The sequence below is a fragment of the Pochonia chlamydosporia genome, assembly GCF_001653235.2.
Source record: "Pochonia chlamydosporia 170 chromosome Unknown PCv3seq00010, whole genome shotgun sequence".
NCBI classification, from domain to species: domain Eukaryota; kingdom Fungi; phylum Ascomycota; class Sordariomycetes; order Hypocreales; family Clavicipitaceae; genus Pochonia; species Pochonia chlamydosporia.
Genome location: NW_019154045.1, coordinates 40,979 through 64,306, shown reverse-complemented (window position 1 = coordinate 64,306; position 23,328 = coordinate 40,979). Strand labels below are relative to the sequence as shown.

The 23,328-nt window shown below is 48.7% G+C and overlaps 10 protein-coding genes across 10 annotated transcripts in view; 1 reads left to right on the top strand and 9 right to left on the bottom strand.

Moving 5' to 3' along the window:
* The window catches only part of VFPPC_10345 (hypothetical protein), a gene marked incomplete at both ends in the record, with an annotated part of 507 nt that extends 59 nt beyond the window's left edge, over positions 1–448 (bottom strand). Inside the window, one exon of the mRNA XM_018288732.1 lies at positions 1–448. This exon is cut by the window's left edge and continues 59 nt beyond it. Coding sequence (XP_018136760.1) covers positions 1–448 — 448 coding nt within the window.
* A 991-nt stretch (positions 449–1,439) lies between these two features.
* VFPPC_10346 (hypothetical protein) lies at positions 1,440–1,884 on the bottom strand (the record flags this gene model as incomplete). The annotated part of the gene is made up of 3 exons (XM_018288733.1): positions 1,440–1,533; positions 1,587–1,650; positions 1,719–1,884. The coding sequence occupies 3 exons, from the start codon at positions 1,882–1,884 to the stop codon at positions 1,440–1,442; spliced, it is 324 nt and encodes a 107-aa protein (XP_018136761.1).
* A 1,461-nt stretch (positions 1,885–3,345) lies between these two features.
* Positions 3,346–4,108, bottom strand: VFPPC_10347 (hypothetical protein; the record flags this gene model as incomplete). The annotated part of the gene is made up of 2 exons (XM_018288734.1): positions 3,346–3,978; positions 4,055–4,108. 2 exons carry the CDS (start codon positions 4,106–4,108, stop codon positions 3,346–3,348), a joined length of 687 nt encoding a protein of 228 aa, XP_018136762.1.
* Positions 4,109–4,506: 398 nt separating this feature from the next.
* VFPPC_10348 (histidinol-phosphate aminotransferase) lies at positions 4,507–5,893 on the bottom strand (the record flags this gene model as incomplete). The annotated part of the gene is made up of 3 exons (XM_018288735.1): positions 4,507–5,521; positions 5,572–5,730; positions 5,796–5,893. The coding sequence occupies 3 exons, from the start codon at positions 5,891–5,893 to the stop codon at positions 4,507–4,509; spliced, it is 1,272 nt and encodes a 423-aa protein (XP_018136763.1).
* A 1,425-nt stretch (positions 5,894–7,318) lies between these two features.
* VFPPC_10349 (Acyl-CoA N-acyltransferase) lies at positions 7,319–7,995 on the top strand (the record flags this gene model as incomplete). The annotated part of the gene is made up of 2 exons (XM_018288736.1): positions 7,319–7,430; positions 7,526–7,995. The coding sequence occupies 2 exons, from the start codon at positions 7,319–7,321 to the stop codon at positions 7,993–7,995; spliced, it is 582 nt and encodes a 193-aa protein (XP_018136764.1).
* A 170-nt stretch (positions 7,996–8,165) lies between these two features.
* VFPPC_10350 (NlpC/P60-like cell-wall peptidase) lies at positions 8,166–8,833 on the bottom strand (the record flags this gene model as incomplete). The annotated part of the gene is made up of 4 exons (XM_018288737.1): positions 8,166–8,416; positions 8,476–8,523; positions 8,583–8,709; positions 8,762–8,833. The coding sequence occupies 4 exons, from the start codon at positions 8,831–8,833 to the stop codon at positions 8,166–8,168; spliced, it is 498 nt and encodes a 165-aa protein (XP_018136765.1).
* Positions 8,834–9,969: 1,136 nt separating this feature from the next.
* VFPPC_10351 (acid phosphatase) lies at positions 9,970–11,561 on the bottom strand (the record flags this gene model as incomplete). Its single annotated transcript, XM_018288738.1, has 2 exons — positions 9,970–11,333; positions 11,426–11,561. The coding sequence occupies 2 exons, from the start codon at positions 11,559–11,561 to the stop codon at positions 9,970–9,972; spliced, it is 1,500 nt and encodes a 499-aa protein (XP_018136766.1).
* Positions 11,562–12,852: 1,291 nt separating this feature from the next.
* On the bottom strand, positions 12,853–16,394 carry VFPPC_10352 (protein kinase, catalytic domain-containing protein; the record flags this gene model as incomplete). The annotated part of the gene is made up of 6 exons (XM_018288739.1): positions 12,853–13,751; positions 13,808–14,266; positions 15,229–15,496; positions 15,547–15,920; positions 15,979–16,114; positions 16,164–16,394. 6 exons carry the CDS (start codon positions 16,392–16,394, stop codon positions 12,853–12,855), a joined length of 2,367 nt encoding a protein of 788 aa, XP_018136767.1.
* A 1,125-nt stretch (positions 16,395–17,519) lies between these two features.
* Positions 17,520–18,916, bottom strand: VFPPC_10354 (C6 transcription factor; the record flags this gene model as incomplete). The annotated part of the gene is made up of 3 exons (XM_022428705.1): positions 17,520–17,809; positions 17,862–18,350; positions 18,430–18,916. The coding sequence occupies 3 exons, from the start codon at positions 18,914–18,916 to the stop codon at positions 17,520–17,522; spliced, it is 1,266 nt and encodes a 421-aa protein (XP_022283968.1).
* A 554-nt stretch (positions 18,917–19,470) lies between these two features.
* On the bottom strand, positions 19,471–22,812 carry VFPPC_10356 (salicylate hydroxylase protein; the record flags this gene model as incomplete). The annotated part of the gene is made up of 5 exons (XM_018288741.1): positions 19,471–20,367; positions 20,425–20,554; positions 20,623–20,750; positions 21,453–21,878; positions 21,958–22,812. 5 exons carry the CDS (start codon positions 22,810–22,812, stop codon positions 19,471–19,473), a joined length of 2,436 nt encoding a protein of 811 aa, XP_018136769.1.
* Positions 22,813–23,328: the final 516 nt, after the last annotated feature.

Sequence of the window (23,328 nt, the reverse complement as noted above, 5' to 3'; positions counted from 1 at the left end):
CGACAACTGAATGTTCGACATGAAACAGCGCCTGTTTGTCCCCCGCAACAATCTTTTCACCAGAGGGTGTTTCTGCGGTAGCAGTTCCGAGGAAAAATGCCCGCCGAGTATCATGATCAACGCACACCCGTTCAATAACCGTAGTAAACTCGGCGAAGTCCTTCCACCGTCTTTGATCCGTGACACGTGTGAAGTACTCTATGTTGCCTTCGCGACGTTCTTCAAAGATTTTCAAGCTTCCTGGGCGAATGATGTGACCCAAATATTTGTCGGGGTGGTGAGCTTTCTTGTCTTCCATGTCCCATAGCTGTGTACGTGTGTAGGTGAAGGGTTCGTCAGTGTCGTAGCTTTTTCTGATTATTTCGTTCACTTTGGAGTTGGGCAGTGCGATGGCCGTGTTGTTTTCGTCTGCAAAGGCAGCCTCCACAATTGCGTCGTAAGTTGCCATAGTTGTGGTTAATGGTGAAATGTAGTATGATTATTGCAGTTGTAGTATGTAAAAGTATAGACTGGTCCGAAAGTGAAACAATAAACACAACTGATAGACAAAATGTGTTGCCATTTCCTCTTGGGTAGATTATATACACAAATATGGCTGTGGGGTTGATCTCAAGAGGTTGGCGTAAAGTTCCGATTACAAATGCTGACCAAACCTAGTTTACGGTTTGTAAAGAAAAGGGCCACCAAGAATCATATTGCATGTTTATTTGTGCCTAATTGACAGACACATCTCGTACTAAACATCGGCCTCCATGACATCATCATACTTGGAGTTCTCGGACGCTGACTCTTTTCACCGGAAGCTGCATTACAACTATCGCTGTTCGCTGTTCGGAGGGGTTCAACGAACTATTAGTCACATACGGAGTTTACGATATAAGCATGGCACTCTAGGTACTACACCAAAATTGAGCGCGGCAAAGCTAAATCCCGAGTCGCGAACTCCACTGTGTGGCTTCGGCCTTCGCGCCTTGACATCCCTATGACTGCGAGGATGTCACTGAATGTCACTGGGCGTGAACCCAATTTGGAAGAACAGTTCCAGAATATCACCATAACAAAAATCAAAGGCGACTATGTTTTTTGTTTTCCCTGTAAATGACTGATATGCCGATCTATTGTGAGAGAACCACGGTAGACAAATCTTCTAACATCAACTACAGTCCACATGCACGTAACTCCTTGTAAAGTAATCAATCAATTTCTATAAAAATGTACATCAAGTTCTCATCCCCGACACTGCTACACCAAGGTCAAAGCAACCGTCTTGATGGAAGCCCCATCGATGAGAATGGACAGTATCTCCTCTACTGAACTCGCAACATGTAGATCTGTGCGTTCCCGATGAGGCGAGAAAAGACATAAAGTGAAGAATAAAGTAAAATACACTCATTGCAATATGTTCCACTGTCCGCCACAATCGCGCGTCAGCTGCTGGTTTACCAGCAGAAAACTGATCGGATAGTAGTTCCTTGAGGGAGGTTCTGCTGAATGCCAAAGTGCTTATACTTGGTTCCAGAGCATCCGACGTCGCTAAGAGTTGTGTTAGATATCTTCGTGTTAATTTAATAGGTGATGTTACCTACGAGTAGTAGTCGCAAACGTGTCCCTGGGCGTTCAAAGACTGAACAGTGCATTCTGGAACCTTGACTATTTGTTGTTGATAATTAGCTTAGGTCGCCTTTTCTCAACGCATGTGCCATTTGAAAGAGTCTTACAGCAAGTGTCAATGGGGACAAAAGTGTCATCGCAGTCCTGGAGGTTGGGCTCCTGGCAAAGAGTCAACTTGGTGGTGATCCAGCGCTGCTGGTTTCGCGAAGTTGGGCTACCCATGGTAGAGGCAGCGAGAGAGAGGAAGGCGATGGCAGTGGCAGAGAACTTCATTTTGATAAGTCTGAGGAATAGAAGTGACAGAAAGATTTGAGAGTTGTTGAGGAGAATGAGAATGAAGTTGGTAGAAAGGCTTGTGAATTGCAGGTGTGTGATGAGAAGAGAGATATCGATGAACTGGCGGACAACATCGACCCTTTTATACACGAATTTTCTGAGCTTCCAGTCATTTTTTCATCATGCCATTCAACATCATTCTCCCAATGTCGACAGACCCTCTCTCAATGCTATCCCTTTCGTCCCCATTGCCGCTCGATGAATCTGGCGAAGTTCTCACAGATGCATGCAAACGCACAAAATTGCCAAGTCCGCCAACCGGCAACACAAACTCCGCCATGATGATCGTCTGTATTTCCGCATGGTGTTTTCTTTTGTTCACATTCATCCGGTCTTTTTGTGGAGAAGTTGCCTGCCAACCCGTCGTCAACTTGCATAACCGAGGTGCGCCGTCCGCCTTTAGCGTCACATCTCCAATGTTAACTGAGACATTCCCATCTGTCAAAGTGCGATGGTATCACCATGCCCTCCTCGCTTAGAGGAGTGATTCACTGAAGGGAACTAGTAAAGGGACGAGTATTATTACAATAAGACAATTGACGTTGGGTTTACTACGCCAATTGCCAAAAATATGTACAGAGGTGGCTGTCGACAACCTCGCGTGATGTTTGAGCCTAAAAATAGCGTTGACCGAAACACTTGCAAATTGGAATCTTGCAATCACCAATATTGAGATAAGTAGCAGGAGACTTGTTATTTGAGGGCATTTATTCGAGGCATTTGACAGGTTGATAGATTTCCCGTAAGCGATCAAAGTGTATGTCCGCAGGGAGAACAAGTGGGAACGGATGTGGCAACTTGTAATACATGAAATGGACCGCCCAACTCGGCTCCGAACCCGGTCGATCTTTCCGACTTGTTGCCCGGGAATTAGATTTTATGACCTTGCTAGCGCAATCTATTCGCCATCCTACCGCAATTCTAATGCAGGGGAAAGCAGGAAAGTTGAATCTAATCCCTGACATACATTCGGGACATCTCCATTCCGATCACACATGTGGTCATTCTCGTCATAAATTCTCTAATTGCCCTAGTGGGATAGCGAGAGCTCCGTACCGGGAACTGGATAAGCCGAGTTGGACAAAGAAATTTGAGACTACATTCACCTGAGACCAAGTGGGCAATTCGTATCAATGTCCCAGTAGCAATGCTCGCGTCTCTCCCTTGCCTTTCATGTTCATGTCGTAAGAATGTGCACAGGAGAACATCGAGACTTATAACGTTGCATTATGACAAGATTGAACTTGTTCAACGTCCTGGCTTGGTTCCCGAACAACAGGATCGATGGCACCCAGTTCCGGAGTTATCTTCAATTAGGGTGCGTATGCAGTTAAACTAGATAAGCTTCGTCGTAGAGCAGAATAATACTTGGTCTGCTGATTTATTGGTTACCAAAGTTTATTCCTTAGTTGATGGCTCTTCCAACCTCTGATCAATCATATCTCCTTCAAAAATGGAAGCCAACTCTGCCACATCTTTCAGCTTCTTATACCACGCGGTAAGTTCCGGATACTCATTGCGAGCGTTCTGATCCAGGTAAATCCCAAACGCAAAATACAAAGCACTCCCAATGGCAATATCCGCTAGGCTAGGCCCGGTGCCGCCTTTCACGAACCAGTCTTGTCCCTTAATAGCTGCTTCCATGTAGTTCAGCCAGCGCTTGAATTCCTCTCCGCTGGACCGTTCAACTTCTGCATCATACTTTGCGTATCCCTTCCTCCAACCACAAACATTATTGATTGTGGGTTCAAGATGGAGTGAGGTAAAGAATATCCACTGTTGGATAAGAGCTCTCTCCTCAGGGCTCGATCCGAGCAGCTGCTCTCGTTTTTGAGTCGTGACTGCACGTTCGGCGGTATAGTACGCTATTGCGAAGGACTCAGAGAGATGGAAGCCATCTTGGGTCTCTAGCGTAGGGACTTTGCCAAGGGGGAATTTGGAAAGATACGCAGACTGTTTGTTCGTTTCGCCAAATTTGAAGTCCGAGGGGGTTGAAAGTTCAACACCAGCGATGGCTGCTGCTGCCAAGATCTGAGGTCAATTATTAGCTTTATTGTGCAGAATGACATTAGGTCATGATGTAGCAAGACATGGACATAGGAAGTACCTTGCGAATTCTTGGATTGAATGGAGTAGTGTTAAGTGTTCCGAGAGATGCCATTTTGAAAGCTTAGTTGATAAGTCAGTTGCTACATTTCGGTCGTGTTTCAGTGTGCCTGAAGTTTGTCTACATATGATCTTATATCCCAATCCGGGCATAACGCATTGTAGCAGCTGCATATGGCATTTGTAATCAGCCATGAAAATAATGGCGTCACGGCAAAGTCAGGGATGAGAGGACACCGTGTCATTGTGTTCGTGGACAACAAGCGTGACTGAGTGTCCCCTTTTGAGTCATTGCTACCAACTTGGTGACGGTTTTATGCCCATGTGAATGTCGACTGATTAGAGACGATGCCGTTGATATAGATAAGTTATCAGCAGGGAAGCCAACTACCCTGCTTCCATCGAAATAGAGTGCACGAAATCTGGATAGTGACTAGCATAAATACAATAGGCTTAAGTATCTAGATCTTCTCTCATCCGACCAGCATAGATCTCTCTGAGCATCCTCCGGAGCTGTAGTAGAAGATCATCCACCTCCCTCTCGGTGCCTACAGTAATCCTCAAAGCACCCAAACATCCCGGTTGAGCCCCAAGATTTCGCACCAGTATCCGAGACTCGCCAGCAAGCTCACTCATGATTGCTGCTGCCACCGAGTTGTCGGGGACGCCACCTTCATCCGCAGGCTTGCTGAGAAACTGAACGAGAAGAAAGTTTGCCTGAAAACCCCCGAGAACCTTGCCGAAGCCCGGAATCTTAGGCAGTTCAAGCTGCATCCGTTTCCTTTGTTTGGCCATCCTGGCTCGACTCGACTCCATCAAGGCTATCCCCTCAGCCGATAACGCCGCCATTGCCAGTGCCACGGTGGGAGAAGATATGCGATAAGGAATTTGTAGGTTGTTTAGTAAACGCGAGATTTGGGGCTGGGAGTATGTAATGCCGAGTCGTATAGCAGCGAGACCAAACGTCTTACTGAATGAGTGTGTGACAACAAGGTTCGGCCATTTATTTACATCGCTGACCATGCTGGAGCCAGGCGGAGCAAAGTCAATGTAAGCCTCGTCAACCACCACGACACCATTCCAAGTTGGATGCTCTAGGATCTGGAGGATGTCGGACTTGTCAAGTAAATTGCCCGTAGGATTTCCTGGCGTGCAGATGAACACAATCTTGATGCTCGGATCTTGGGACAAGGCTTCATTAATAGCAGAGACTTGAAGAGTAAACCCATTTTCCGTGTCTAGGCTGATGCGTACCACGCCCACATCGTTGACGTTCGCGCTGACCTCGTACATGACAAATGTTGGAGGGCAGATTAGGATCTTGTCTCTTCCGGGCGTGCAAAAAGTACGGATGAGCGTGTCAATGGATTCACTGGAGCCTACACTAAGACATATGTTATCCACTGACAATGCCTTGGTATCACCACCGCGATAATCACAAAGAAGTTGTTTCAGCGCGGTTGATTGCCTGCTGATTGTTAGCCTAGATACTTACATGAGATATTTGCGGTGACTCACTCATTGGGATAGCGATGCAATTGCAATGCCTCGGGGTCAAGAGTAGACTGGATATCAACACCGGCGTCGGGACTCGGGGTCCTTTTCGCGGATGGAATACAAGGTCCAAAGGCATTCTCATTGGCGTCGAGTAGAATAATGTCTATGTCTGCTGGAAGGCTGCTTTACGAGGTGTAAGTAACATCATCACCAGGAACATCGCTGAACACGGCGGGTAAACGAACCACCTGTCGCTAATATAGGGTTTAAGTGCCAAGATATTGGGTCGCGCGCACTTTCCAATGTCGAAAGGGCGAGCTTGAGGCTTCTTGATGACTACCATACTGGCAATGCTAACGTTGGAAGCGAGTCACAGATGGAAAAGTGTCGATGGATGTCAAAGTTGACAACTTGCGGTGTATGGACTTGAACTGGATTTTGTTTCTTTGAGCCTTTTGTTAAATTAGCGAAACCAAGAGCTACCACCGGGAATGATGGCACCGTGCCTCATGAGGGCATGTTCTGCTTGATTCGCGAAGCTATTTCAGTGATGTGGTCTTCTTGTGGCCCCGGCGATGAATGACAGCACCAAGACTCACAAAGATGCTCGACTTGCTAATACGCCTACTCCGGTTCTAAGTTCAATGTGGCAACTTAACTAGCAGTGAATGCTATATTATCAGATTTTCTCATGTTACACTAAATTATGTTCCGTAGCAACGGTAGTATAGCATTTGCGAGATGGCCAAGACACTTTGGTCAATTCTGCCATCACCAAACTAGTGCATTGCCTTGACAAGACTGCAACTTGACTAAATATGAGCAATCAATCCAAAACATAGTTGGCATCCGTGCGAAGATCTATTGTAGCTCAGACAGCTCAGTATTGAGCACCTGGCAGGCTTGGTCAGAGTTTTCCCTTCTAAGCCGTTTGTGAGAACTCCACCATTCAATGTTGATTTTCCGTATTCCAAACAGGTGCTCAAGTCTGCAAACAGCTTGAACTCCATTTTTCGGCTCCCAAGGCTGTTCTTGGGGCGCCGTCTTGTCAACCTAGTTGTTACCCTGCAGAGTTGACTGCTCTTGGTAGATTCATCCACCATTGACAGACTGTTGGTCAACCGAGACATAAATGCTCTGATAGTCCCACTGCTCAGTTTTTATCCGCTGGTTCATCGAGAAGTAGTCATGTCTTTTCGGCGACATCACTTTTCACAAAGTTGAAACAATCGCATACGATGAAGCAATTGTCAAATCTCAGCACTAGTTGCAATCCGTCCCAAAATATTGGCACTGGCCATTCTGCCGAAATTGCGCCTGAACCACACTAGTGGCAGCTAGGGTTCTCGAGAAATGAGTTGGGCTAGAGCTTGAGTATTCACGTCCCGCCTATGCATAGCTAGTTGGCAACTTATTTAAGTCGCGTGCTTCCGGGTTGATCAGTTCTCATGACACAACAGAGACAGTGTAGCCCAGAGTACACGAGGTTCCATGGACTGGCATGCCAGGCACTATGCTACCGATCTGTGCGACAAGCGAGGTAGTTCTCTAGTGTGAGCTAGGAGCTGTTGTGACTGAACTAGGCTGACAGAAACCTCGTCCACGTCCTCAGCTCTGAGTCACAAACAACACCCGACGGTATCCTCCTCTTCTCATAAAAAGTCGCGAAGGTGGCGACTACTCACATGGTTACGAAATGATCCTGAAAGACATAGCGTTTTGAGATTCATCATATTTGAACTGCCACTTTTTAAGAGCGACAAGTAAAATGACGACGGAGTACACGATTGAGCTAATCCAGCCTGACGAGGCAGGTGTCGCATTCTTCCTGACATATTACAAAGCATTTCGTCTAGAGGCATTGCAGAATGATCCATCTTGTAAGTGACAATTGCTCCAAAACTCAATCAACAAGAACTTTGCGAATGCAAGTGCCCAATCATATTTCGTCCAGGTACTCATATTTTCGCAACAGTCTTTGGGTCAACCTATGCTCGAGAAGCCCCTATGCCAGATGAATTCTGGCGCAATCGTGTGCTCAACCCGAGCGCAAAGACCTATGTAGCGGTGGATTTGGCAGATAGAGGCATTCTGTCTTCTGTAACAATGGTACGCGATGTACCTGTGCCACCGGAGCTCAGGACGCATCTCGCCAACGGCACAGCACACGACGAGGGCGACATGATGCACTGGGCGGTGAATGGCGTTTACACCGCCCCGAGAGCACGGAGACGGGGTATTGCACGCGAGGTGATGACTGCGGCGATCAAGGGAACACGCGATATTTCCTCGTCGGAGGAGAGACCGTGCCTCATCACAGTTTTAGTCAAGAATGATAACACCAGTGCCAGGGCCTTGTACGAGAAACTCGGGTTCGAGGTTACAGAATGCAGCGAGGAGGAGGATACAACGCGATTAGTACTCTGGCCGGCTGACAAGAAATGACGAATTGAATGTGTATGGTTTGCGTATGGGTAACATAAGCCTCAATTCTGCCATCCAGAGAACTGGTCGAAGTGCACGGCAGCAGTAATGTCACCGACAAAGTAAATGATGATTATAATTACAAATGTCAAATACAGTATATTTAGCAGTAGAAGTACATGCTTGACGAGTTACCAGAATCGCACAGCATCAGGGCAGATCGAAAGACCACCACTAGATGTCCAGATGTTTTGTTCACGAACCACAGTTCCAGGAGTAGCCGCGTTGATCATGACACCAGGGCGGACGACGATACCAACATGAACAACTCTGTTGGCGCAATCGCCATTGGTGCCCCAGAAGACCATATCTCCAGCCGCAGCTTGGCCTCGAGGAATACGTCGACCCATGTTGGAGTGGTATTGCTGCTGCGCGGTGCGGGCTGGTGAAAGCTTTGTTACTTCATTGTTATAACTTGATCGGTAGTTGATGGAAACTTACGAATAGTTTTTCCACCTTGTCCTTTGCACACGGAAAACTGGGTGAGACCTGTTACATCGCATCAGCATTGCCGCTCTCTTGGTCAGGCAAAGACTGGCATTTCGTACCAGAACAGTCGAATCCTCCTTTGCTGGGACCGTTGCAACCACCGCCGCCGTAAACATATGGAGTGCCTTTGACGCTGGCTGCGGCATTGACAATGCCCGGGCCGTCTCGTTTTTCGAGGCTGTCGACCTATGATTCCGTTAGTTTCTATGTATTTGTATTGGAGATGGACTGGTAATACCCCGGGAACGGCTGCAACCGCGGCCAAGCCGCCAGTGGCAGCAAGAGCGATGGTAAAGATGGTGAACTTCATGATGAATTGAGGTGAGACGGCTGTTTATGGAGTTTCTGTTAGACTCGTTGTTTCGTTGCTGTAACTGACGGCATTACAGACAACCAGGCATCAGCATCCGTCTCTTTTATACTTTTCACGACAAACCCTACTACAAAAATTCGGATTAATCATCGTCTGCCAAATCTAGATTCACAGGTAAGATCGGGACCCTTGGGGGCGGCCAAGTGCCGTAAGATGTCGATCATAGCGGGTTGTTTGGGGCGCCACCTACGCCAAGTTCTCTACGTCGGAGTAATCATGGCACCAGACCTTCAACCTGTTCAATCGCATTTAATACGAGGCTCAGATAGATGCAAGCGCGACGTTGCATGCCGTGTGATTTGTGTGCGCCAGAAGCTGAATCCACGAAGTCAGTCAGGCTGATACTACACATGTTCTCGGCAGGGGGTAAGACAATGAATGAGTGGTTGTACACTCTACCTGGGTCTGCTTTGGTCTGGGGAACTTCAAAGGCTCCTAGTTCTTATGCAGAGGTTGCTGAAGGCCACAGTTCGAATGATCATCGCCTTACAAAGGACACTGCTCCAACATACCATAGGCGGGAGATAGTTTCATGAGCGCCTTCTCGCACAACTCACGAAATATGAACCAGAACATAGTCCCATCAACTGCATCATGGAGCTTGTCCTGCTGAGAGGTAAGACATCATTTCTAAAAATGGCGCCACTCACCTGAGTATCATAGCCCAAAGCAGTCCTCTTGGTGCAATAGGCGTCGATCATGCAACATTGGGCATTGAGACAAGGCCACATTAGTGCTGTCATCCATTGCTTCTCTCGGCCAAATCCGACGTCGGCGTCCCAGAGCAGTAAAAGATACGCGAAACGACATGAAGGTATGCCAAAAATGTAACGCTGACAACTTTACGACTGCCATACACAACTAATGCCCAAAGCTTCAGCACGGTGTTTATCCAAGGCTCACATAGAGAATGAACACAAGGCCATCGTGCATTTTCCACGCAACTGCTATGTGTAGCGGAATCAACAAAAATTAAAGTATCCGGTCACTTGATCACAGTGAAGAGCATAATAATCTCTTGCCTATGTACGTGCAATGTACATTACTATATACTAGTTTTTCCCAATCGCCACCTACTGCACAACAAATTGCTTATCATGCGCCTTGTGCAAGGTAGAAGAGTCCAACAATTCACCAGTCGACGACCTATAAAAGTTGACCTTTAGGTTCTGCGTGTCGAGAAAGCTAATGGTAGCATAGCTAAAGTCATCGGCGTAAGCAAACGCCGTATAAGCAGGCTTCGTTCCGACGGCACTCAAACCCTCGATATTGCCAGCACCACCAGCGACGATGTACATGGGGGCCTTGGGATTATTCAAACCGGCCGCATCAGCGGTTCCGTTGACCACGGGCATGAAGCGCTGAGAGTTGTGGACGTGGCCGAATACACCGAGATCAACGCCGTACTTGTAGAAGAGACCCTCAAATGCCGTCTGGCAAGGCTTGCATGGGCCATCACCAGTCGTGTACCACGGGCGGTGGCCAGCAACAATGACCCAAGGGGTTACGGTGCGATCAACAGAGGCGAGATCTGCCTCGAGGAACTGGAGTTGCTGGTTTGGACCGCCGAATGGTCCGCTGTTGAGACCGGCAGAACCGTCGGGACCGTCGGGAGCGTCCGCGAAATCGGTCTCGGTGTCAATCATGACTATATGTGCCATTCCGTACTCGAAGGAGAACCAGAATGGGGGCTTGGCTAGTTGCTTGGCCTTGTTGGCGTTTACTTTGGCGGCGGCATCGCGGGACGTGGATGTAAATGAAGTGGGCATGCTGCTGCCGAACCTGGTCATAAAATCGGTGAAATTCTTCTGACCTGCCGGGCAAAGACCCGTCAAGTGCGGAATCTCCTGGCATGCAGCTTCGTGATTGCCTGGGCTGGCCATGTACGGCTTGCGCGAGGAAATGGGCGCAAGTTGGTCGTAGAACTGCTCCAAAATAGCCTGGAAGGCATTCTTGCTGTCAAAGGCATTGTGACCCTTGAGAATCCAGTCATCGGCATAAGCCAGATCACCGGGATGGATCACGAACTCGTAGTCGTTGATGGTATCGGCAAGTCGCTTAATGGTTGTGTGGTTTAGAGACGGAGGGATATACGGAATGGTATCCCGCTTCGTCTCGTCCATCTCAATGGTGTACCCATCCTCGCCGTAGACGCCGAGATCGATAATGGCATTGATCGAGAAGGGCGTCTTGTCACCTGCCAGACGAGGACTGAGGAAGGTTGCCTTTGTAGAGTTGGTCGACACAATCTGGTAGCAATACTTTGTGGCCGGAGACAGGCCAGTGATGGTAACTGAGTTAAACCAAGTACGAGATGATGGGTATGTGGCGCCAGAAGTACTCGAGCAAACTTGCTGCGTCAGTGAGCAGTCAGATCCGCCGTATTTGACGCAAGCCTGACCCAACTGCTTGTATGTGTTCCAACTAACGGTGATGCCTATTCAGAAGTAACAGCAAACTATTAGCCTGTCTCTTTGACCCGTCACTCTGCACTATTGAAGATGACTTGGCCAATGGTGGTAAACTAACTGTTGGGTCCATTGACGGCAATTCGTTGTTGAACTGGGGTAGTCAAATCGGACGGAATCGGCGGCAGATTGGCCTTGGCAATCACTCCAACAGCCAGAAACAAGACGCCCTGGGCGTAGGTGAGCAAAGCAACCATTTCGCAGTCGGCAGTTACGCAACACTGCTTACACGACTTTGTTGGCAGTTGGTTCGGAAAAGAGACTCAACAAGGTCCATTCACAACACCCAAGTGCCATTGTGCTACCACCCCGCGACTTATATACAAAGCATCCTAGCCCATTCTCCTCCGATTTTATCTGTCGCAGTTTAACGGACGATGTTTCCCTGTTTGTCATGAGGCCGTGTTGGAAATCGCCTAAACATGATACGCAGGCAGGCATCTCGTGGCTTGCGCAAGACAGCTGATTGGCGAGATCTGCAAGGTCGGTTATTTCAGACATGCTCGTAAGGACCCTTGACCTCGGTTGGGGCTTGATTTAGCATGCTGCCCGCCTTTTCGGTCGCCTGTTTGAGCAAGAAATGAGAGGATCGCCCGAACTTGTTCCTGAGATGGGCGGGAGGGGTTCTGGAAAGACCGGCATCAGGGCCTGATGGTTCGGCTTGGAGTTGAGGCGCTGGTCAGCTTCTTCACTTGGTGTAGTGGGACCGGAGAGATGCTTGTCACCGACAGACTCAGCGAATTGTGTTGACGGCTTTATCCCGTAGGCGTTGACTAGATTTGTACGTTGTGTTGTACTGCATGAGGGTTATTGATTGAAGTCGAGTTAGCTTGGTTTCGACCAACCACGGCGTTTGTATTAAACATTCGCTTGTTGTTTGGACAAAGCTAGCCGTTGTAAGGTCGGTTCAGATTGAACTTGAAGTAGGTTCTTGTCAGTTTGGTTCCACAATCCCGATAAGTGACCAGGTACGGCGATTTGCTCTATCTAGGATAACAGATCAACAACGGTATGCACGGGGAATGGGCATTTCACAGGTCGAATTCAGAAATAGATCTGTCAAACCAGTTCGTCATTACTCGCGCGATAGGTTAACCAGCCGCTACGGAGTACATGTGACGAGACGCAGCGCCACGGTATGAGGAGTACATTACGAGGATTAGCCTGGCACGTTAGTGCCATTGGAGTGATCTGGTTCAACTAGAGCTTGGTTGGAACATAACGAGATCTAGGGTAAGAAATATGTCAAATGGTACTAGTATAAGAAAGAAAGAATATAAAAGATGACTGCCCTGGGATTGTTCCCCTCTGGTATTCCTGCACGTCATTCTTGGGTGCAACTTGGACAATGGTGAATGGATGAAGTTGTTACAAGACGGAGTCAGGTTGAACAAACCCTGCCTGCCATCTAGACATTTACAGTCAATGCCGACAGCGCACGCAAATTAAGTCATCATCACAGATGTGACATACTTCGGAGACTGGCCATCAAAACGTGCCGTGCAGCCGTATATCATCAAAGTTGAATCTGCAATATGAAGATTTCAACACGCAATAAGCATAATGGTGAGCAAGAGTTTGTTGTTTACGAAGGGTATAGAGATTTGCGAAATTGTTTGCGCCCTCTTCCAAGCCCTTCTGGTAGGCGGGTAGAGCCCATCTTGTTATCCAGTCCGCCTTTAATACCTCAGTTATGTCCGGTCGTTCGCTTGGCTTCCAAGCGAGCATCCATTGCAGAAGTTTAAATAGGGCATCCTGCTCATCTTTACCAATGGTTTCCATGCCTCTAGACCGCCGCGGGCTTTGCACCCACTGCTCAAACCGCCGTTCCCATGGCCAAAAGTCAGACGCATTGCTCAACGGTCTGCCTGCTTCATCGTACCACTCCGGCCGCTCTTCCCATTTTCCCCACCAGTCAGGTGGCATTCGTCCTTGCAGTTCTACCTGCTGCGCTATAATCTCATCTTGGGGAGCAAGGAACCCGTCAATAAGCGATCTATGGGCCAGAAGCTCAAAAATTACACAGCCCAGGCTCCAGATGTCAGAAGCAAACGTGAGGGGCGTTCCTGGTTCAAAGAACGCCTCTGGTGGGCGGAGCACAAGCGGTGTGTACGACTCAAATCGCGTCTTGTCGGACGGGCGGAAAGAAACCCCAAAATCACTAAGTATTAATTTCGCCTCGCCTAAGGTTATATTATTGCTTGGTACGCCCAACCATGCTGATGGCACGGCGTACAAGGGAACCCCAGGTTCTGTTGATGTTGTCTCGGTGTCAAGACGAATTACTGGCTCATGCTCCGGCTCACCGTACCGTGCGTAGAGTTGCTCTATTGATAAGTTGTTAAGCGACGAGGGCAGCTGTAAGAGAAGGTTGCCAAGATGGAGATCTAGATGACGGATTAGCTGAGCTTGCGGCGTATGGGATAATTAACGGGATGTTTACCTCCGTGGGCATAACCTGCATCATGGACGAGGGACACGGCCATGACTAGTTGCGCAGCAAGAGATCTGGCAACGTGAAGCTGAAATAAGCGGCTACCTGCTGCCTCCCTTGCGTCCTGCAAACTGCAGCGTGCCGGGACGGTGATGAGACATGGATGAGTGCCATTTGGCCCAGTCAAGTCAAACCGATCAAGAATGACTGGAATTAGTGACGGCTTGCCCTCCCCGATGCTGCGGTTGGCAAGACTATGTGTGATATGAGACAGAATACCAAGCTCAGTGCGGTCCGCATCCGCCGTGCCAAGCTTAAGGGCGACGTATTTTGTCGTCTTCTCATCAATGGCAAGCCAGGCAGTAGAGAACGCCCCGTGACCAAGCTTGTGCACTATTCGATACCGTCTGTTGAGTCGATCGTCGATACACACCGGATGATAGCCGCCCAATCGGTACTCACTGAGATCTTCGACTCCGTGAATATATCCGTACTCGATAGGTGCCGCGGTCGAGTAACACGACTGGAGAGAGCAGGGTCGTATGCGCCTCCTGAAGCATGAGCTGAAGGAGAAAACATTTCGAAGTGTTGCACGACACGATAAAAACTGACGCGGTAGCCTGGAACTCATCTGAAACGCACGAGAAGCCATCAACTTTTGGTGCTCAATGTGCCTTATTCAGGGCTACATGCTTCGTCTTGGAGACGCACGCGAGTGCAGCAATTCTCTGATGATTAAAGATGTCAATGGTCGACGTTGAATCAGACTCTTTTGCAAAGGAGTGAAGTCTGCAGGTGGTCTCTACTGTCATTCCCAGTGGAGATGTTCATGCCCTGCCAATCAGGCTCCCATCAAGTTGGTAACCGTAGTCCAGACTTTCGCAACCAATCAAGTGCGATTAGAATATAGTACTTCTTTGCATTACCGCATCTGAGATAACTGAGTTAATATTTTAATGATTAATTAGGTCCTCGAGCTCATTGTGGTCAATGTGACTTCTGGTCGACTCACAGATGGCGCTGTTGGCCAACACACATGCATATTATCAAATTGTCAGCAATTCGAATTAATCACCTCAAATTATAAACCTAAACTAAAAATAAGAACAATCTATGACCGAACCCTCGATTATACCATGCAACATTCTATAAGACGTATTGGAAACTCAAACGAACTGAAATCTGTGATGGCCTCACATTTCTAAGCCAAACCCCCAAACGCTTCTCCGACTCTACCAACCATGCAACGAACCTCTCGCAAAGCCTTTCACTATACGATACAAGACTCTTTAGAGCTGGCGGCTCCTTCTCTTGAGTCACCGATTGTACTTTGCCCGCAAAAATTGACTCGGCGACTATTTGAACTGGCTGCCACCTGACGCTTTTCTCTCAGAAACCATTTCCAAAATACATTCATGGTGATCACTCACTGCTAGAATGATTCTCGCGTCGGTCAAAAGACTGAAGAGCGAGTGGTTCGAAAGCTGATGAACGACCCTTCCACCACTTAATCTTGGACTTGGGGAAACTGCTTTCCGGTCCTTTCAACACCATACCAGGATGAATCAAGTTCAACGACGCAAGCGCAAGAAGCATCGGCAGCGCATCAAGATACAGCTGATATGCCTCGTGTCGAAGAATCTGATTTGAGGAAGAGACACCGCCGCTGAACTCTATAAATCGGAAAATGATTCGTACCTGATCTTTGTTAGCGAGAAGTCAAGTCCATAAGACAGCAAGACACATACAATGATGAGAACAAGAACTAGAAAAATAACTCCAATCAACGGACGTATCCACCGATTTCGGTTCTTCAATGTGCCGGTCCGAATGTCGTGAGATATTTGGCGGTAAAAGGAGACAACAACGACAACAAATATGAGCACAAAGAAGAGCTGGATTCCTACACCGACCATGTAAATCTTGCGTCCGAGGTCAGCGTTCTCAACGTTATGCTGATCAGCCATCAAGGCACCACCAACGGCCTGGACGACAAATGATATGACATCTGCAGTGACGAAGCCTTTTGCGAGCCAGCGAGCTGAGATTCCGAGGGCTTGTTGTTTCGGATGGAGGAAGTAGATGAGGCGAGCGACGACCATGTATGCGAATGCGTTTATCCCTATGCACAGATTAGTACTGATCCTTCTGGAGCGTGGCTATCATGGTAGTAGAGTTACATAACGGTGCAAGCAAGAACAACAGAGTCGACAGCGTAACATATGTAGAGTTTTGCTGGTCCTTCGCACCCAGTGTCCGCAGGATGAAGCAAAAGCATTCCCATAGCGCCCCCATGATGATGACCCAACCAAACGGCTGCTATACATTAGATGTTATACCGTTTGACAGGCTATTGCAAGCATACCTTTTTCAGCACAATGGACTGTACGACGTGTGCGGCGGTCGTGAGGCCAAAGGCAATTGCAAATGCTACATTGTCTTCCCACCGAGGATAGAATCCGTAATTGGCGTTGCACGCGTCTGGAGGAACGTAGCCATTTGCATCTGGCACTGCCGTTGTACAAGTTGCACTTGTGGCTAAGGTTGTGGTGGTTGCTCTTATGAACAGAGTCGGCGTTGGAATATCTGTAATCATCTCGACGGTCGATGTTTGACAAATGAGATGCAATATAAGAAAGAAAAGATTGAGGAATAAGGGTTTGATTCAAATTCTGCAGGATGTTTGAAAGGCAACAACAGTATATATTCCATCTCAGCATCTGAGGCGCCTCATCGCCTTGCGCGGCCATATCTGCTAGTAAACGGCTTACACGCGCCTTACTGGGAGTTGTTCGTGGCAACAGTCGCTTTCAAACTACGAAAACGACACTACTCAGGTACAGAAGAATCCACATTGGTCGCAAATTGTGTGGTAGTCGCCTGTCAGGCACAGGTCGTCGCTTTTCTCCCGAGATCCCGCGTGGCTAGCTTTGGGGTGTAACAGTGTAGCTGCTGGGGTGTGGATGACACAGCCGCCTCGTTTTGAGAGTGCATAGCTTGCTTGTACTTCATCGAACAGGCTTCGATGCCCTTTAACTAGCAAGGCGTAGAATGCACTGCTACTAATTGCGTGGTGCGGACTTTTTTATTGAACATGACGTTGACTCTGGCCAGCTGATCTTAAGCCCTCCCCCACGACCTCTTACATAGATTTACTCCCAGCATGCAGTGAACCATAAGAGCAGAAAAACAGCGGTGTTTAGGGCATAAAATATCGGGACGTCGTCTCCTCAAAGTATTTTCCAAGTCTTAGCCTCAAGAACGCAGCAACCTCAAGTTCAAGGGACCGCGCCAGGACCCTGGAGCTTCAATCTTCAGGGGCCTACTACCGTCAATGAGATGATCGGTTGTCAACTCCGGCAAAGATCCTCATTGGTTCAAGAATTCGCTTTCATCGTTTTCCAAACTCTCAAAAACGACGCCTTGGCCCACTCGGCGTTGAGCCGAAGCGGACACACTAAACCATTTGATGGCTTGGACCCAGAGTTCTTGGCTCCAGCCCTGTCAGGCTAGAAATAGTTTCTACTACGCTGTCAAATGAAATGTGGATGGCAGTCTCGCCTTCGCCGATGACATGAAGGCCCATCTGTATGGAACGCGGTGAACAACACTTGCGTACGCAAACGCGCACCAATTCATACGAATCATGCAAAACAAGTTTCAAGATCCGAGAACCCACGTCTATTAATCTACCTTATGAAGCTAAGCAGTCACATATCCCTCACATCCCCATCGAACCGGACGCCATTCCCAACGGCCACATCATATGCTGCTGAAACTTGGGCGGCAAACTCGCCGCTACCCGTATAACCCACGCCGTACTAATCTGTTTACAAAACGCAAAGTGTTTGGGCGTGGGACCGAGAAATTGCATCTCCAGCGCGTAATTCAGCATGAGGAAGTGTGCGAGTAGAACTCGTGCAGTGCCGTTGGAAGGCAGCGTGAATGCTTTAAACTCGTCTTCCGTCATTTTATTCGTCAACGCGTAGCAGGGAACAATTTCTAGAAAGGCTGGAAACCGTCAGTTTAGGCGGAGAAAAGTTCAGTACTGGGTATCACGTACCTTCCATTGGTGACTCTTTCGCCAGACGGCCTAGTCTCTCAAGCGCAGAAAGATATTTAATCTCACCGGTTCCTTGACAAAGCGATCGAACAATGTGAAGCGAGGCGAGGAAATCGTCCAGTGCAATCGTGGCCTTATCGTTTCTTTGAAGCTCAACGTGTTGCCTCATACTGCCGACGAAAGCTTCCCTCGTAAAGTCGCGGAACATGGACATTTCGGGATCCGGAACAAGCTTCGTCTGGATAAACATCCAGCCACGCATCATCATTATAAATTCCATCATTGCATCAGGCATGTACGCAGATTGATATGTCAGTGCTATGATGGCTGCGTATCGAGCGTCTGCATCGGTGGACGTCAGACAAGGTTGTGAGAGAGCCTCGTTTAATCCATTGATCGCAGCGACTCGCAAGTCGAGCGCCTGGATGGAATAGTCGGTGCCGTGAAACAGCGTGAGGTGCTGAGCAGCGAGGCCCAATATGGCGTTTGCTAGAAACTCGTACTGTACATAGGCCCAGAATTAGTCCATGTGTAGGACAAGATAAGAGTCAAGTCTGGATCTGAATACATGCCTCGCTAGACAACGCCGCGACATTGTGCCAGACAGCTTCCGTGCCATGCGGCGCAGGCGGATAAGCTTCGAGCAGGAAGTGTCGGAAGAAGCGCAAGTGGTCGAGATTGACGCCAGCTTTCGCATTCGCAATAGAAGATCCGTGCGATTTATCGGGTGTAGGTGAAGGGGATTCTGGGTAGATGCAGGTTAATCCCATGCGGCTGCATCCGCGACATTCTGGTTTGGCTTCAGAGCACTTGACTCTACGTCGCTTGCAGTTGAAACAACCCCGTTTTGACTTGTGAAATCCTTTGCCGGGAACTGGTTTTCTCTTTCTTTTGGGCGGCTGTTTTTCAGCATCCGATGTTTCGTTCTCGTCTGTCCTGGATGGTGTTGTAATCGCATCACTCTCGGTCGAAACAGAGGGTTGTCTGAGAGGCGTCAAAAACATAGAATCGGTGCTGCTCCCATCAGAATTGGGAGATGCGCTGTATCGGGCCATATTTCGTATAGTTCCCATGAATGGATGGTATGTAAATGTCCTACATGAGTTATGCTTCCTCAGAGAATGAGGGTATGAAGCCAAGATAAACTGCGAGGACCAGAGGCGCAGGGTTAAGACTGGAGCAGTTGCCAGACAGTAGCACCAAAATGTGTTCACTGGCAATCCCCTGCTATAAGCTTAATCTTTGTTTTGCTTTGGTGGCTTGCTTAGCCGTTAAGCCAGTTGAGCAAGGGGACTGCGGCTGAGCAAAGATGACGAAGCTTGGCACGAAGAGCTTGCATGATTACGCCTTGGAACACGAATGCCGGAATTTTCAGCGGCCCCGGTGCCCTGTAACTCGGACATCATTCGTTGCAGCGCAACGGTTCCGAAACTTGGGCTCATGGCTTGATGCACAACTCGGTCTTGCCCCATCGTGAAGAACCCAACCGTTTCGGCTCATCATGACTCCAGAATTTCGGACCAAGAGAAGAGAGATAATATCATTATATCGTACAGTTTATGTCATCTATGAGTGAGGATTAATTAAAACGCCAGTCTCCCCGATGCTCCTATCCAGTAAACTCCCTACCATCGTCCTTGTCCTTGTCGCTGGCCATGTATAATTTACAGCCCTCGTAGCAGCCCAAATATAATCCAGCGCCAAACATGCTTGCAATGAAAGTCAACGACAGCCCTCGAAACAAACCACGTACGCCTTCTGTTCGAAAAATGCTTCTTGCCACAGCGATTGGGCCCAACTTAGCTGCGGGCGGCTTATTGTTACCCTCGCCAGCAGCCAATCTCATCCTCGTCTTAACCACATCTACAGGCACAAACATGCAGGAAACACAACCCGCAGCTACAGCCGCGCTCACAGCACTAACCTTCATCTGATACGGAATATCATGTGCCAAATTTTTGTTGTCCCGCATCATCTTCTGCTTGAACCATTCATACAGAGTAAATGTCAAACTTGTCCCGGGCAAAGAACTAGCCACCAGCATTGTGTATCCTGTCCACAGCCGCGTCGGCTGCCTTGAAAACTGCCGCAATGCCTGTCCAACGTGGGAACGTTGACCAGGCGATAGGCCCTCTTTCTTGGAGACTTGCGCGTTCTGCTTGAGCACTTCAGCCGGGTTGATGATTGCGCAGGCCACGAGATCTGCTGCCGCGCCGCCTGCGGCGTGAACAACCGGAAGAGGAACGAATTGCAAGTGGCCTGCTTTCTGGGCTCTATCGAACAGGGTCTTTGAACCCTCGTAGACAGAGAAAAATGCTGCTGATGCTGGTATACCCGCCAGCAATGTTGGTCCAAAGCCCTGATAAAGCCCGAGGAAGAGATTCCGGTGGAACATGCCATTTAGCTGTCGGTATTGAGACTTGTAGGCTGGAGATTGGATCCTTGTGATCATGGTGTCCATGGGATGAACTATCACGTCGACTGCGACTGTGGCGACCGCAGCAGCCTGGTACAATGGTTATGATGAGCGGCCCAAGTTAACAAATGAACAGAATAGACTTACCGACAGTACATCGCCGCCGCCGATGAAGCTCATGGTGGAGAGTATCGCGCTGTCATTTGCATGTCCGAATCGGGGTTTTGAAGAATCGTCGACAGGATCTGCAGGCGCGAAAGGAGCCAAGCACCCGGTGCTATTGACAAGAAATTAGAACAATTCAGGTGTCGAAGAAATTGACGCGCATGAAAATATCAAGCTTACATTTCAAGCTTATATACACCGAGGCATTGAGTGAAGAAGTAGCCGATCCATCTTGCCAAGTCGAAGATACCAAGTTCTATGGCCGGACCCGCGGAGCCCGCGATGCCCGATGCCGTGAACCTGAGGTTCTGAGTACTTGTGCAACATGCCTGAATAAGTCTCAAAGAACAGACGAACTTGTGACAAGTAACATACTATCTAAAGAAGTTACTAATAACTATACCACTTTGAACTTGAGCTATTATTTGTCTCCCGCCAGTCTCAATTAGTACTCATTACCTGCTCCATGCCGCTCAATGTTGCTAATTGTCATTGGAACCAATGCACATTCGACCTCTCCTACCAAACGCCCAAAACCGCCGATTCATTTGCTTCCCTGGTCATCATTTGAGCCCTGTTCCAGCAGTCTTGTAGAATTTGAGGTCAACGATTTGACCTCCCCACCAGACTTCACCCCTTTGCGCGGGCGAGGAACCAATCGGCGTCGTATTGAAGCGGATTTCGGCTTGCGCCCTAGTAGGCAGGTTTGCTGTCGAATCTATTAAGTGCAAAGATGAAAAGTGCCCCTGTAAATTGGCCTGTACTAGTAGAGTGCTGGCGAGATATAGGGCCATCGATGAGTTGAGCCTTGAAGAGCGACTGCAGTCGTTTCGGAGATGTGTCACAGCGTGACTGAACCTGAACATTCCGATTTATAAATGGCTTCAATTAGCCTAGACGATATCTCAATTAGAAAATTAGGAGCTAAAAGCCTTTAAATCAAGATGCTAAAAAAATGAATCCATTTGAATCATTGTGTATTTAAAATGTTCAGAAATTCGCCTTCATACATCACCACCATCCATAATCTTGATCGCCTCGTCGCGAGCCTCCGCGTTGTCAAAGTCGAGAATAAAGTCCCATCTTGGCAACAGCTTCTCCTTAAGCTTTGCCAGATCCAGCCCAGTCTCGTCTCCTCGCCCAGTCATGATGACTCCCGTGCCTCTGCTCGACTCTACAATGCGCTGTGTCCGGGGTCGGCGGACCTGGTCATACACTCGCAAGGCAAGAGTCGCCTCCTCTAGGGTTTTAGATCGGCCCAGCAGAGTAGACAGAACGAGAGCATCCTCTATGGACATACTGCAGCCAGATCCCTGCCACGGCGTGGTGGCATGAGCAGCATCGCCAATGACACATATCGGACCAGAGGCATACGTGCGAGCAGGCGGATGGTCCCAGAGATACATGGCAGGCTGCTGTGGCTGATCACAAAGGAGCTTGATGTCATTCAAGTCAGTGTCAAGATACACTTGTTGGCAGAGTGAATACTATTAGGGCCATCAAGTAACGACAAACCTCATCAATCGCCTTGTTCAAGTGAGGCGGCCAGTCCTGATACAACCTCTTGATTTCCTCGGCGCTCACCATTCGGTGCCACTGATTAGACCCAACGGCGTCCTCGTCAAAGGCACAGATTACCAACTGCACTAATGTGCTTTCTTGTTTCCCCTGATTCAAGACATTGTGCAGCAGATACGCGTCCTTACCAACCCACATGTACTCGCGAGCATCTTCAACGTCAACAGGTCCCTGGCCGATGCTCGACCTCGCATCTTCATATGGCTTCAAGGCCATGACCGCCCACCATCCAGCGTTTCTTGGATTCGCAGCAGCATCGTCTTCACCTAGGATGATCTTGCGCACGGTACTGTGAATGCCATCTGCCCCGACGAGTATGTCGCACTCATGTGTTGTTCCATCCGTGAAATGCAGAGTCAGAGGTCCATGCCCGTCTTGTCCTCTGTCAACTCTCTCTAACTTCTTGGACGCATGCATTCGCTCAACCGGCGCGCCGCTAAGCAATTCCCTGAGAAACGCTGCGCGATGGACAATGCTCGTTAGGCGTTGGCCATCTTCATCTCTCGCCTCGTCAATCATGTTGTTGCATCCCTCGCCCTGCGCGAGCATGAATCGAACTCCTTTCTGGGGAACTGCGCCGGCACGTTCCAGGCATTCAGCCGCGGATGATCCCATCAGATCGAGAGCAGTGAGGCCATTGCGGGAGATTCCAACTGCAGCACCGGCTTCTTTGAATTGAGCGGCCGACTCGAAGATGTGCACGTCCAAATGAGGATGCTTAAGCAGTGCATGCAACAAAGAGGCACCTGCCAAACCTCCGCCCAGGATGGCAATTCGGATAGATTCAGACATTGGTGATTGGGACTGTATTAGTTTACTAGATTAGGAAAATTCCGGAGTTTTCTGAGTCTTATGTCAAGGGGTTGAGGCTGGGCCGTAGCAACCAGGCCAGACTTGTTGACTGCTGGCCCTTTTTGTTCTTCGCTGCTGCCTGATTGTTGCAATGTAAGCAGAGGCCCAACATCGAATTAATGATTGATGACTGGCATGGACCAGACGCAAACGTTGGATCAAATGCTACGACCACATGCCGCCGGACGTGGGCCAACCAGACAGTTTTGTCATATTTACAACAGAACATTAATCACTTGACGACTTACCGCACCGCTGCTTTAGCCACACTTGCTCCGGCAATAACCAGACCACCTGCTGCTCACTAAGTTAGAAGTCTACGTGGTCTCCCTAAGTCCTCCGCTAAGCTCTCTCTAATCTTATCCTAACCGCAGCCTTCCTCGCCGTAGCCCGCCAAGCACTCGCTAGGATACATGGTAAGACAAGCCAAGAAGAACAGGGCTACCTAATTGACAC